The following is a 14,450-nucleotide window of genomic DNA, read 5'->3' on the forward strand; positions in this document are numbered from 1 at the left end:
GTGGCACTAACTGCATTCTAATTTGTACCATGGTTATCTGTGGTTGATAATCCCCCCCCCCCCTTTTTTTTGAGAACTGAGTCTTGCTCTGTTGCCTGGGCTAGACTGCAGTGTATCTTAACTGCTCACTGCAACCTCCAACTCCTGGGCTCAAGGGATCCTCCTGTCTCAGCCTCCTGAAAAGCTGGGACTACAGGCATGCACCACCACACCTGGCTAATTTTTTTTTTTTTTTGAGACAGAGTCTCACTTTGTTGCCTAGGCTAGAATGAGTTCCGTGGTGTCAGCCTAGCTCACAGCAACCTCAAACTCCTGGGCTCAAGCAATCCTTCTGCCTCAGTCTCCCGAATAGCTGGGACTACAGGCATGCGCCACCATGCCCGGCTAATTTTTTGTATATATATTTTCAGTTGGTCAATTAATTTCTTTCTATTTTTGGTAGAGATGGGATCTCACTCAGGCTGGTTTCGAACTCTTGACCTCGAGTGATCTGCCTGCCTTGGCCTCCCAGAGTGCTATGATTATAGGCGTGAGCCACCGCGCCCGGCCCCTAGCTAATTTTTATAAAGACGGGGTCTTGCTCTCGCTCAGGCTGGTCTTGAACTCCTGGGCTCAAGCAATCCTCCCACCTCAGCCTCCTAGGGTGCTAGGATTACAGGCATGAGCCACCGTGCCCGGCTGATAATTACCCTTTTTGGCAGTAAGGTCCTGAAAACAGGGAATAAGGCCTACCGAAAGAAAAATGAACAGTCAACAAACATTTATTGACAATATACCAAATCCACGAAAATAAGAAGATAGAGTTCCAAGCCTTGAAAAGTTCACAGTCTAGTGAAAGATATGTAAACAATAATAAAACAATTTTATATGAGCTATTAGAGAGGTTATGAAAAACCTACAGTGGGAGTCACTAAGCTTTGGGATGATCAGAAAAAACAGCAAAGAAGCCATGACATTTGAGCTTTAGCAAAGTCTTTTGAATAAGGAATGGGTTTTGCCAAATAAATGGATATGTGGTAGAGACACCAGACTACCAGGCAGAAAGAATAGTAACTGAAAACGCATTACTTAACCAATGCTCCCACAGGCATGAGAAGTTATCTTTTCCATCATGGTGCATGTACCAAGTAGACTAACATTTTCAGTTGGAATGAAATTATCTACTCTGAGATAGGCTTCACCTATTCAGGCATAGGGCTACCAATAATGTCAAAGAATGTTTATAGGAACTGCTGCCCAATATAGGAAGGTAGAAAGAAACAAAGGGATGAGTTGGAAAGGAAGGAGACGAAAGAGAATTGCGATTGGGTGTGGTGACTCACGCCTGTAATCCTAGTACTCTGGGAGGCCAAGGTGGGAGGATTGCTTGACGTCAGGAGTTCAAGACCAGCCTCAGTAAGAGGGAGACCCCCCCATCTCTACTAAAAACAGAAAGAAATTAGCTGGACAACTAAAAATAGAAAAATGTAGTCCCATCTACTTGGGAGGCTGAGGCAGGAGGATTGCTTGAGCCCAGGAGTTTGAGGTTGCTGTGAGCTACGCTGACACCATAGCACTCTAGCCCGGGCAACAGAGCAAGACTGTCTCAAAAAAAAAGAAAGAAAGAGAATTGTAAAAGAGAGGGCAAGACACTGAAGAATTCTCCCTGATCTTCCTCAACTCTTCATCTTTACATCAAGCCATTCCTAGAACAAAAAGTCTGCCCACTCACCCATTTAAATGTGTAACGTAATAGGTAAATTACTAAAATGAGAGGAGCAAGGAAGATGTATTATTTTTGTTTGCTTTGTCACCAAGACAGTGATGGGATAGAAATGGGTGAAAGTAGTGGGTAGAAGCATAGAAAAATCAGTCCTTTAGGGAGATACGAGCAACTATGATCCTGTAGAGGATGCTGAAAAGTCCAGAGTTACAGGAGATCCTTTTTCATTAATACATATCTGCTGAGTGCCCAGCCTAGGGCTCAGCGTCATCATGGGTACTGTTTCAGGCTTTCCCTTCTTTCTCTTCCTCGTCCTGTTATTCCTGATGCTATAGCAGCTGAGGTATAGCCTGAGCAGGGTACAAAAGCTCTACTGATTGGTGACAAGAGAAAAGAGTTGGACTCATTTCACCAGAGGGGATGAAAAATGTACTTCATGCCTTTTCTCTGCCCTTGTTGCGTAGTCTTTATAAGAAGTTACAACACGTGTGCAACAACATTGAGGTAGGTCAGGTTTGACTGAAATGTTGTGAAGTGTATACTGTGAAAGAAATTAATTAAAAAATGACGTTTCCATATGAAAAACATGTAGCTTACTACAGAGTTTTTCTATGCTTTCCTCATCATTAACCTCTTTAGTACTGGTCCAAACACTGGGGAAATGTATTATATTGTTAGATGAATGATAAGACTTTGGGAAGAACTTTCTGAGATAAAGATCATGGTTGATAGGACAAATTAGGATGAAGAAAAATAAAAAGAAAAAAAAAGATAAAGATCATGGTTGATAAGAAGCAGGGAGAGGTGAAGCTTGCTGGCAGAGAGAGGTGGGAACACAGGCACCTTGGCTCTGTTCATCCCCAGACTTTCTCAAGGCCCATCCTTCAATTTGATGAGGCTGTCTGAGGGTCTTTTGACAAACTAGCTAAGGGTCCTCCTTAGCTAGTCTGAATCAGGTTTCTATCCCGGACAGTACAGCATCACATTGGGAACAGGGACTCCCCCAGTGTGGCAGCACATGCCTATAATCTCAGCTACTGGGGTGACCAAGGCAGGAGGGTCGCTTGGCCAGGAGTTGGAGACCAGTCTGGGCAACACAGCGAGACCTCGTCTCTTAAAAAAACAAACAAATAAAAAACTGGCTGGCCAGAATCAGCCAGCCTGGCTTCAGGTCCCCACCAGCACTTGAATTCACTAACTGTGTACCTGGGGCATGTTACTGAACAGCCTGCTGCCTCAGTTTCCCCAGCTGTAACCTACACTGGGTTACTGTGGGGATTAAATGAGTTAATAACAGTACTTGGTATACAGAAAGCCTTCCATAAACACCAGCCCTTCAAACAGAAGAATGCTGAGTCCTATACCTGGGACCTTTGACTCCTCCCTACATAGTGGAAACTCAACTGTGGCCTTATTTGAAAATAAGGTCTTTGCAGATATAATTAAGGATCTCAAGATGAAATCATCCTGAATTTAGGATGAGCCCTAAATCCAGTGACTGATGTCACTGGAAGATACCAATGAGAGGACACATACAAAGAAGAAGGTCATGTGAAAAACAGGGTGTGGGAGCAGAACTGGGGTTATGCTATCACAAAGAATACCAAGGATTGCTGGCAACCACCAGAAAAAAGAAAACAAGAAAAAAAAAACAAACCCGGAAGCAGATGCCTGTCTACAAGCTGGAAGGACTCACTGAGTTGAACTTGCTCAGAACACATGTGAGATACCTGGTAGGAGGAGTCCCAGAAATACTTTAGGAGAAACCAGGCAGGTGGCTTTCTTCCTTCTGCTATAAGCCAGCAGAACCAGGCTTTAAATGCAAACATGACCTCATTAGCACGCCATCCTCCCCAAGAAGAAAGGTAATGAACACTTTGGAAAAATACATAAAAACATACTAAAAAAATCATCCATAAACCTCATTATCAGAAATAACCCTTATAATATTTTAGCATTCTTCTTCTTTTTTTTTTTTTTTTTGAGACAGGAGTCTCACTTTGTTGCCCAGGCTAGAGTGAGTGCTGTGGTATCAGCCTAGCTCACAGCAACCTCAAACTCCTGGGCTCAAGCAATCCTGCTGCCTCAGCCTCCCAAGTAGCTGGAACTACAGGCATGCGCCACCATGCCTGGCTAATTTGTTCTATATATATTAGTTGGCCAATTAATTTCTTTCTATTTATAGTAGAGACAGGGTCTCACTCTTGCTCAGGCTGGTTTCAAACTCCTGACGTCAAGCAATCTGCCTGCCTCAGCCTCGCAAAGTGCTAGGATTACAGGCGTGAGCCACCGTGCCTGGCCTTTAGCATACTTCTTTAATAGACTTTTTTCCTGTTATTTTTTCTTATACATTTATCATGCTATGCTGATAAGCTTTTTCATGAAGGTGTGAATGATAAAGCCATATTTTAGATATATTACTTTTTATACTCTTACCCTAATTTAATCATAGCACTCACCAGTACTTGACATATATTTCTTTAATGCCTATCTTCCCATATAAGCTCTATGAAGACAGGAACTTTGATTTGTTTACTGCAGTATCCTCAGGGCCTAACACAAGGTCTGGCATATAGGAGATGCTCATATTTCTTGAAAATAGTAAAAGAAAAAGGTGACGCAAACCATCTATTAAGGATATTCCAAACAGGTATCATAACATTTCTTAGTACAACCAGCAACAACATGGAATAAGGGAAACCAGTTTTAGGGCTCACAAATAAAAATTCCCCAAAGAATAGCTATCTACCAGAGAATCCTGGGAGGAGGAAGAAATCTTTTTTTTCCTCCACGATTCATTCTGTTATAAGATAATCAAGCTCAGTTTCATAAAAAACCTTCAAGAGCTACCCACAAATAATTTAAGGTATAGATGTTAGTCATCAATGAAGGATCCATTTTCCCAACCTGGCCTTCAATCCATTCATTCATTCACTCACTCACTCACCAACCCACCCATCCATCCACATTTACTAAGGTCTATTATGTTCAAGTCTAAGTACTACAGATTTATTAGAGAGGAATAAGACACAATGCCTACCTTCAAGGAACACAGGATTACACTACATGTACAAAATTGCTATACAGTAAGTTTAAAGTTCAAAGAGAGTAAAGAAGCACCAATACATAGGTTTATATGGGAGAGAGAAAGACTTTACAAAAAAGGTTTCACTTTCTTTTCATTGCAAATGGAAAGGGGGCAGAGGAGAGAGGGAAATACACACACGCTATATACATATATAGTCATGCATTACATAACAATGTTTTGATCAATGACAGACACGTTGTAAGATGGTGGTGCCGTAAGATTATAATGGAGCTGAAAAATTCCTATCACCTAGTGACTCATAGCCATCATAATGTCTGCTGTGCAATGCATTACTCACACGTCTATGGTAATGCTACTGTCAACAAACCTACTGCATTGTCAGTCATATAAAAGTATAACATACAATTATGTACAATACATAATACATGTTGAGTATCCCTTATTTGAAATGCTTGGGACTAGAACTCTTTTGGATTTCAGATTTTTGCAGATTTCGAAATATTTGCATTATATGTGCTTACCAGTTTGGCCTACCATATCTGAAAATCTAAAATCTGAAATGCTCCAATGAACATCTTCTTGGTGTATCATGTCAGTGCACAAAATCTTTTGGATTTTGGAGCATTACAAATTTAAGATTTTTGGATTTGGGATTTAAGGATACTTAACCTGTATTTGATAATAACAAATGACTGTGTTACTGGTTTATATATGTACTATACTTTTAGTTGTTATTTTAGATAAAAATTTTTAGAGTATACTCTTTCTACTTATTAAAAAAAAGTCAGGGTAGGCAGGCTGGCTCATCCTGTAATCCTAGTACTCTGGGAGGCCAAGGTGGGAGGATTGCTTGACCTCAGGAGTTCAAGACCAGCCTGAGCAAGAGCCAGACCCTGTCTCTACAAAAAATAGAAAAATTAGCTGGGTGTGGTAGTCTCAGCTACTTGGAATGGTGAGGGAGGAAGATCGCCTGAGCCCAGGAGTTTGAGGTTGCTGTGAGCTATGATGACACTACTGAACTCTAGCTGGGGCAACAGAGTGAGACTGTCTCCAAAAAAAAAAAGTTAATTATAAAATGGGGTCAGGCAGGTTCTTTAGGAGGTATTCCAGAAGAAGGCATTGTTATCATAGGAGATGACAGCCCCATGTGTGTTACTGATCCTAAAGATCTAGTGGGAGAAGATATGGAGGTGAAAGACAGTGATATTGATGATGCTGACCCTGTGTAGACCTAGACTAATGTATATATTTATGTCTTAGTTTTTAAGAAAGAAGTTTAAAAAAGAAAAAAAGAGAAAACATTTAAAATAGAAAAAGCTTATAGAATAAGAACATAAATAAATTATTTTTGTATAGCTATATAATATATTTGTGTTTTAAGTTAAGTGTTACTACAAGATTCAAAAGATTAAAAAAAAGACTAGGCATGGTGGCTCATGCCTGTAATTACAGCAATTTTGGAGTTTGAGACAGGAAGATCACATGAGGCCAGGAGTTCGAGAACAGCCTGAGCAACAGCCTGGGTAACAATAGCAAGACCCCATCTCTATAAAAAATTTAAAAAATTAGAAAGGTCTGGTGGCTTGTGCCTGTAGTCCCAGCTATTTAGGAGGCTGAGGTGAGAGGTTTCTTGGGCCCAGGAGTTAGAGGCTGCAGTGAGCTATGACTGTGCCACTGCACTCCAGCCTGGGTGAAAGAGTGAGACCCTATCTTTAAAAAAAATTTTTTTAAAAGACAAAACCATAAAAATTAATTATAAATCTATGTTAATGAGCACACAATATATAAAGATGTAATCTGTGACTTTCAATAATATAAAATGGAGAGTGAAGCTGTAAATGAGCAGTTTATTTTATGCAACTAAAATTGTTTTATCAGTTTAAAATAGATTGTTATAACTTTAAGATATTTTATGTAATCTCCATGGAAACCACAGAGGAAAGAGCAAAAGGAAGTGAGAAGGGAATCAAACATGCCACTACCAAATATCAACTAAACACAAAGGAAGACAGGAAGAGAAAGGATGGAAAAAGATAGTCCATGCAGATGGTAATCAAAAGAGAGCAGCGGCCCGGCGCGGTGGCTCACGCCTGTAATCCTAGCCCTCTGGGAGGCCAAGGGGGGCGCATTGCTCAAGGTCAGGAGTTCGAAACCAGCCTGAGCAAGAGCGAGACCCCGTCTCTACTATAAATAGAAAGGAATTAATTGGCCAACTAATATATATAGAAAATTAGCCGGGCATGGTGGCACATGTCTGTAGTCCCAGCTACTCGGGAGGCCGAGGCAGGAGGATCCCCTGAGCCCAGGAGATTGAGGTTGCTGTGAGCTGGGCTGATGCCATGGCACTCACTCTAGCCTGGGCAACAAAGTGAGACTCTGTCTCAAAAAAAAAAAAAGAGAACAGGGAGTCTATACTAACATCAGATAAAATAGACTGTAAGTCTACAAATGTTACAAGAGACAAAGAAGGACATTATATAATGACAAAAGGGTCAATTTACTCAGATGAATATATATCTGCAAACATACACCAAATGTTTCCTAAATATATAAAGCAAACATTGACAGGATTGACGGGAGAAACAGCTGTACAACAGTAACAGTCAAAGACTTCACCATCCCACTTTTAATTATGAAAAGAACAATAGACTGAAGATCAAAAGGAAATAGAGGACCTGAACACTACTTTAGAGCTTGTAGTCCCCAACCTACTGTCTGCAGATCAGTCTGCAGAGCTCCACCCTCTGACCTTCCCATGGAAAAATTATTTTCCCTTGAATTAGGGGTCCACACAACAGGAGGTGAGTGGTGGGGGAGCAAGTGAAGCTTCATCTGTATTTACAATTTATAGCCGCTCCCCGTCACTCGCATCAACACCTGAGTTCCACTTGCTCCCCCCTTCCCCTATCCATAGAAAAATTGTCTTCCATGAAACCGGTACCTGGTGCCATAAAGGTTGTGGACCGCTGCTTTAGAACGATTGGGCCTAATAGACATATACAGAACATTCCAATAATATGATAGCAGAATACACATTTTCTCAAATGCACATAAAACATTCTCCAGGATAGAACATACTTTAGGCCATAAAACAAGTCTTTTTCTGTTTTTTTTTTTTTTTAATTTTTTTTTATTTTTTTTTATAGAGCACGGTGACTAGATTTTTCTGTTTTTTAAAGGCAAGTACGAGGTGAAATTTATTGGGGGATAGGGAGTAAGACTGGATTATAGACCAAAATATAGGTTAACAGAGCAAGATATATACGCCACAGATGATGACTGGACCCCTTGTCATCCCAAGAGTCATAAATTTAAGAAAATTCCTCATTAGCATAGTGGTGATTAAAAAAAGTTTTTTAAGAAAATTGAAATTATAAAAGTATCTTTTCTAGTCACAATAGAATGAAACTAGAAATCAATACCAGAAGCAAAACTGGAAGAGCCACAAATACGTGGAAATTAAACAACAAACTCTTATACAACCAATGGGTCACAACCAATAAGAAATCACAAAGAAAATCAGAAAATATCTTGAAACAAATGAAAATAAAAACACAGAATACCAAATTTTATGGGACACAGCAAAAGCCGTGCTAAGAGATAAACTTCTAACTATAAATACTTACATTAAAAAAGAAGAAAGAGCTCACAGCTTTAGGATCTAGAAATAAGAGCAACCTAAACTCAAAGGTGGCAGAAGGAAGGAAATAATAAAGATTGGAACAGAGACAAACAATACAGAGAATAGAAAAATACAGAAAATCAACAGAACCAAGAGTTGGTTCTTTGAAAAGATCAACAAAATTGATATTTCTTTGCTAGACTAAGAAAAAAAGAAAGAAGACCCAAATAACTAAAATCAGAAATGAAAGGGGATATTACTACTATTACACAAATATATTAATAAAAAGGATTGTTAAGAACGCTATGAACACTGTATATCAACAAATTTAATAGTCTAGATTTAAGGGACAAATTCCTAGAAGCAAAGTCTATAGAGACTGAACCATGTAGACATAGAAAATCTGAATAGATCTATAATAGCAAAGACGTTAGATCCATAATCAAAAACCTACCAACAAAGAAAAGCCCAAGATTAGATGGCTTCAGTGGTGAATTCTACCAAACATTTAAAGAAGAATTAAGATCGACTCCTTCAAATTCTCCCAAAAAATTATATAAGAGGAGGGAATAATTCTAAACTCATTCTATAAGGCCCACATTACTCTGATATGAAAGCCAGATGAAGACACTACCAGAACAGTACAGATCAATATTCCATATGAATAGACACAAAAATCAACAGAATACTAGCAACATAATTGAATAGCACATTAAAAGGATTATACACCACAATCAAGTGGGCTTTATTACTGAATGTAAAGATGGTTCAATAAAAATCATTTAATGTAACATATTAACAGAATGACAGAAACGCACATACACACAATCACCTGAATTAATGCAGCAAAAGCATTTGACAAAATTCAAAATCCTTTTTCGGTAAAAACACTCAACAAACAAGGAATAGAAGGAAACTCAGCATAAGAAAAGCCATATATGAAAAGCCAACATTAATGTCATATTCAATGTTGAGAGACTAAAAATATTTTCTCTAAAATAAGTAACATAACAAGGATGCCTGCTTTTAACATTTCTATTCACTATAGTACTAGAAATCCTAGCCAGGGTAATTAGGCAAGAAAAAGAAATAAAAGCATGGTCTTATATGTAGAAAACCCTAAAGATTCCACACACACAAAAAAATTGAAACTAATATTTGAATTTACCAAAGTAGCAAGATACAAAATTGACATACAAAAATCGGTTGTATTTCTAAATACTAACAGTGAACAATCTGAAAAAGAAATTAAGAAAACAATTCCATGTACAACAGCATCAAAAAGAATAAAATACTTAGCAATTAACTTAACCAAGGACTTGTATACTGACAACTACCATGTTTCCCCGAAAATAAGATCTACCTATAAAATAAGCCCTAGCAGGATTTCTAATAAGCATTTGCACAATATAAGCCCTACCTTGAAAGTAAGACCTAGTGATGGGCGTGGCTATGCAGCATATCTGCATAACCCATGCATTTCGTCTAGTGGAGCCGTAAAGAAGACAAGCAGCCCTTCTCATCTGTCCTGTGAGAGCTCTATTGCTGGACATGAGAGACTGGGGCCAATGGTTCTAAAGGAAATAGAGTCGCAAGAAATTCAGGATGGAATTCGGGGTTTGGAGAGTTATGATGATGTTCCAGAAGAAGATGACTTAACTGTATTTGAATAAATGTAGATTGTTGTACCATACTTTAAAAACATAACACATTCCCTGAAAATAAGCCCTAGGCTGTTTTCTTGAGGAAAAATAAATATAAGACCCTGTCCTATTTTTGGGGAAACACAGTATATTTCTAATGTCCTTATAATCTACTCAGATAATTCATCAATGAGTAAACAGAATACTGATACACAGCAGATATTAAAATATCCAGATTCAAGGGGGTTGATATGGTTTTTTAAATCCACTTTATTCTTTATTTTTATATATGTACATACACATATATATTCACATACACAAAACTCACAAGTCATTTTAGTTATGGCCAGAATACCCATGGCCATGCCAACGCCTGACGTTTACAAACTCACTTTAAAGAAACCCCCAAAATTCAAAGATATCTAGATTCTGGATTTTTAATTACATCACTGGGTTTCTGAGAATCTGAATGAACATTTACATTTGAAAAGAAACAGGGCCATTCATTAAAGGTTCACATGGCAACAGGAGCTATATAAGTTAGAATATTTATTTATTAATTCCAATCAGAAAAATAAACAAACCTAAAATCCCATTTATGCTATAAAAGAAAAGAAAGAAATTGCTTAAGAATTTTAAAAGTAAGCCTAGAACATAAAGATTCAGGTTCAATTTTTTTTTTTTTTTTTTTTTTGAGACAGAGTCTCGTTTTGTTGCCCAGGCTACCATGAATGCCGTGGCATCAGCCTCCACCATGCCTGGCTAATTTTTCTATATATATATATATATATATATATTAGTTGGCCAATTAATTTCTTTCTATTTATAGTAGAGACGGGGTCTCGCTCTTGCTCAGGCTGGTTTCGAACTGCTGACCCTTGAGCAATCCGGCCGCCTCGGCCTTCCAGAGTGCTAGGATTACAGGCGTGAGGTACCACGCCCAGCCCAGGTTCAATTTTTTGCTTACTCTAGTAGCATTATTACAAGATTTGAAATCAGGAAGCTTAAGACCTCCAACTTTGTTATTCTTTTTAAAGATTGTTTGGGCTATTTAGGGTTCCTTGAGATTCCATATGAATTTTAGGATGAATTTTTCTATTTCTGTAAAAAGATGTCATTGGGATTTTGATAGGAATTACATTGAATATGTAGATCATTTTAAACACTCACATATATGGTCAAATGGTATTCACCAAAGGTGTCAAAAACACACATTGGGGAAAAGATAGTCTTTATAACAAATAGTGATGAGAAAATTGGATATCCACATGTAAAAGAATAAAGTTGGACCCATATCTTATACTATATATAGAAATTAACTCAGAATGGATTAAAAACCTAAACATAAGAGCTAAAACTATAAAACTCTTATTTATAGAAGAAAATAGAAAAAAATGCTTTATGACATTGGATTTAACAATACTTTCTTGGTTATAACACTAAAAACATAGGAAACAAAAGAAAAAATAGATAAAATAGGCTACATCAAAATTAAAATGGACAGTATTAACAGAATGAAAAGGCAACCAGTGGAATGGAAGAAAATAAAAGCAAATTATATATGTGATATGGGTTAATATCTGGAATACATAAAGAATTCCTACAATTCAACAAGAAACACAAAACTGATTTAGAAACGGGCAAAGGACTTGAATAGACATTTCTCCACAGAAGATATACAAGTGGCCAGTAAGCATATGAAAAAATGCTCTACATCACCACTTACTTGTTAGGGAAAGGCAAATCAAATAAATAAGATAACATTTTACACCCATTAGGATGGCTATTATAATAAAAGAGATAGTAGTAAGTCTTGACAGAGATGTGGAGAAACTGAAACCCTTATGCACTGTTGGTTGGAATATAAAATGGTACAGCTGCTATGGAAAACAGTATGCCAGTTTCTAAAAAAATTAAAAATAGAATTACCATATGATCCAACAATTCTACCTCTGGAATTTTACCCAAAATAACTGAAAACAATGACTCAAACACATTATCTGTACACTCATGTTCACAGCATTATTCACATGGACAAAATATGGAAGCAACCCAAGTGTTCATTAATAAATGAATAGAAAAACAAAATGTGGTAGGTATGTATACACCATTATTAAGCCTTAAAAAGGCAGGAAACTGATACATACTACAACACAGATGAACCTTGAGGAGATTATGGTATGTGAAATAAGCCAGTCACAAAAAGACAAAGACTTTATGATTCTACTTATATGAAGTACCTTGAGTTATCAAAATCATAGAGAAAAAAGCAGAATGATGGTTGCTAGGGTTTGGTGAGAGAGAGGATGGAGAGTTATTGTTTAATGGGTACAGAATTTCAGTTCTGAAATATGACAAAAGTTCTGGAGATAGATGGTGATGATAGTTGCACAACAAGGTGAATGTACTTAATGTCATTGAATTGTACATTTAAAAATAGTTAAAATGCTAAACTTTGTTGTGTATATTTTACCACAATTTAGAAAACTGTACTTATCAGAACAAAATAAATAATATCCACCAACTCCCCACCTTCCCCTCAAGACAGATTCTCATTCATTGGGCTTCCTTTATATGCTCTATGAGGAGAGTAGCTGACTCATTTATTCAATAATATTAGCACCCAGGCATATTTTCAGGACCTTGGGATGTATCAGTGAAAATAAACATCCTGGTTCCTTATGGTCCTTAAGTTCTAGTAGGAGAAGGAGACAGATAAAACAAAAATAAGGCCGGGCGCAGTGCCTCACACCTGTAATCCTAGCACTCTGGGAGGCCGAGGCGGGTGGATCGTTTGAGCTCAGGAGTTTGAAACCAGCCTAAGTAAGAGTGAGACCGCCTCTCTACCAAAAACAGAAAAAATTAGCCGGGCATGGGGTATGGTGGTACATGTCTGTAGTCCCAGGTACTCTGGAGGCTGAGGCAGAAGTATCACTGAGCCCAGGAGTTTAAGGTTGCTGTGAGCTAAGCTGACGCCACGGCACTCTAGCCTGGGCAACAGAGTGAGACTGTCTCAAACAAAAAAAAGAAAAAGAAAAAGAAAGAAAAAGAAAAGTAATTTATATAGTATGCTCAAAAGTAGTAAGTCATTATGAAAGAAGAAAGAATAGAGAATGGTAACGTGGAAATGCCAAGGTGGGGTAGTGTTATATGTAAATGTTAGCTAGGGTGGCCAGAATTAGCTTCATTGAGGAGGTGACATCTGAACTTAAATTTCTTAGAGGTAATAGAGATGTGGTTATACGGAGAAGGATCATCCCAGGAGGAGGGAACATACAGCACAAAGGAACACCAGACTGTTGTCTGAGCAACATCAAGGATGTCAGTGTGGCTGCAGAAGAGTGAGTAAAGGAAATAATGCTAAGAGATGTTGTTGGAAAGGTATAGGTCACTGTAAGGCTTTTACTGAATATAATCTAAAGGTAGAGTCAGTAAGATTTCTTGACAGATTAGAGATAGAATAAGAAAAAGAAGAACCAAGGATGATTCTAAGGGTCTAGAATTGTAGGTCCAGGCAACATTAAAGATGAAGTTGAGGTCACATGAGGTGGCTCATGTCTTTAATTCCAGCACTTTAGGAGGCTGAGGTAGGAGGATCGCTTGAGGCCAGGTGGTTGAGACCAGCTTGGGCAACATAGCGAGACCCCATCTCTATTGAAAAAGAAATAAAGAAAGAAAAAAAATTAGCTGATGTGGTGGCATTTGCCTGTAATCCTAGTTACTTGGGAGGCTGAGGCAAAAAGATTGCTTGAGCCCAGGAGTTTGAGATTGCAGCGAGCTGTGGTTGCACCCCTGCACTCCAGCCTGGGCAACAGAGTGAGACCCTGTCTCTTAAAAAAAAAAAAAAAAAAGATGAAGTTGCCATGAATTAAAATGAGGAAGGCTCCAAGAGGAGCAGGTTTGGGAAGGAAGGTTAGGTGTTTGGTCTTAGGTATACTGTGTTAGATATATCTATCAGATATTCAAGTGGAGATATCAAGTAAGTAGTAGGATACATAAGTCTGGAGTTCAAGAAAGATGTGACCAGAGATAAAAATTAGCATATGGATAGTATTTGAAGCAGTGAAACTAGATGAGTTACCCAAAAGAATACAGATATAGAAGAAAAGAGGTCTAGGGACTACGACTTGGAATAACACAACATTACGTGGTTGGGGAAAAGAAGAAATATCAGCAAAGGAGATTGAGAAAGAATGACCAAAGAGGCACGTAGAAAACCAGAGACTTCGTTTGAATTGGGTCCATTTACTATTGCTCCTTTAATCTTGTGACAATGGCTTCATCTCACCATGCCCTGATTTTCCTCCTATGTAAAATAAGTATAATACCAATTATCTCATGTAGTTGTAAGAATTAACTGACACCAGGAAAATGGTTGGTACATTGAGTGTTGGAACTCTGCAAGTGCTCACTAAATGGTAGCTATCATTATCA

General features: G+C 38.1%; 1 protein-coding gene and 1 long non-coding RNA gene across 9 annotated transcripts in view; one reads left to right on the forward strand and one right to left on the reverse strand.

Moving 5' to 3' along the window:
* Nucleotides 1-14,450, forward strand: part of LOC142864858 (uncharacterized) — a 43,070-nt gene that overhangs the window by 28,070 nt on the left and 550 nt on the right. The gene's annotated exons all lie outside the window — the stretch shown is intronic.
* EPS15 (epidermal growth factor receptor pathway substrate 15) overlaps nt 1-14,450 on the reverse strand; it is a 151,979-nt gene that overhangs the window by 11,463 nt on the left and 126,066 nt on the right. The window contains exon 22 of one of the 8 annotated variants that reach the window (XM_075998277.1): nt 7,148-13,667. The exons of the other annotated variants lie outside the window; for them this stretch is intronic. Within the exon in view, the coding sequence (XP_075854392.1) occupies nt 13,591-13,667 (77 nt within the window). The 3' untranslated portion in view covers nt 7,148-13,590. Of the gene's footprint in view, nt 1-7,147; nt 13,668-14,450 lie in introns of those variants that run through there. 8 annotated transcript variants of the gene reach the window in all.

Source organism: Microcebus murinus, chromosome 2 (assembly GCF_040939455.1).
Source record: "Microcebus murinus isolate Inina chromosome 2, M.murinus_Inina_mat1.0, whole genome shotgun sequence".
Taxonomy (NCBI): Eukaryota; Metazoa; Chordata; class Mammalia; order Primates; family Cheirogaleidae; genus Microcebus; species Microcebus murinus.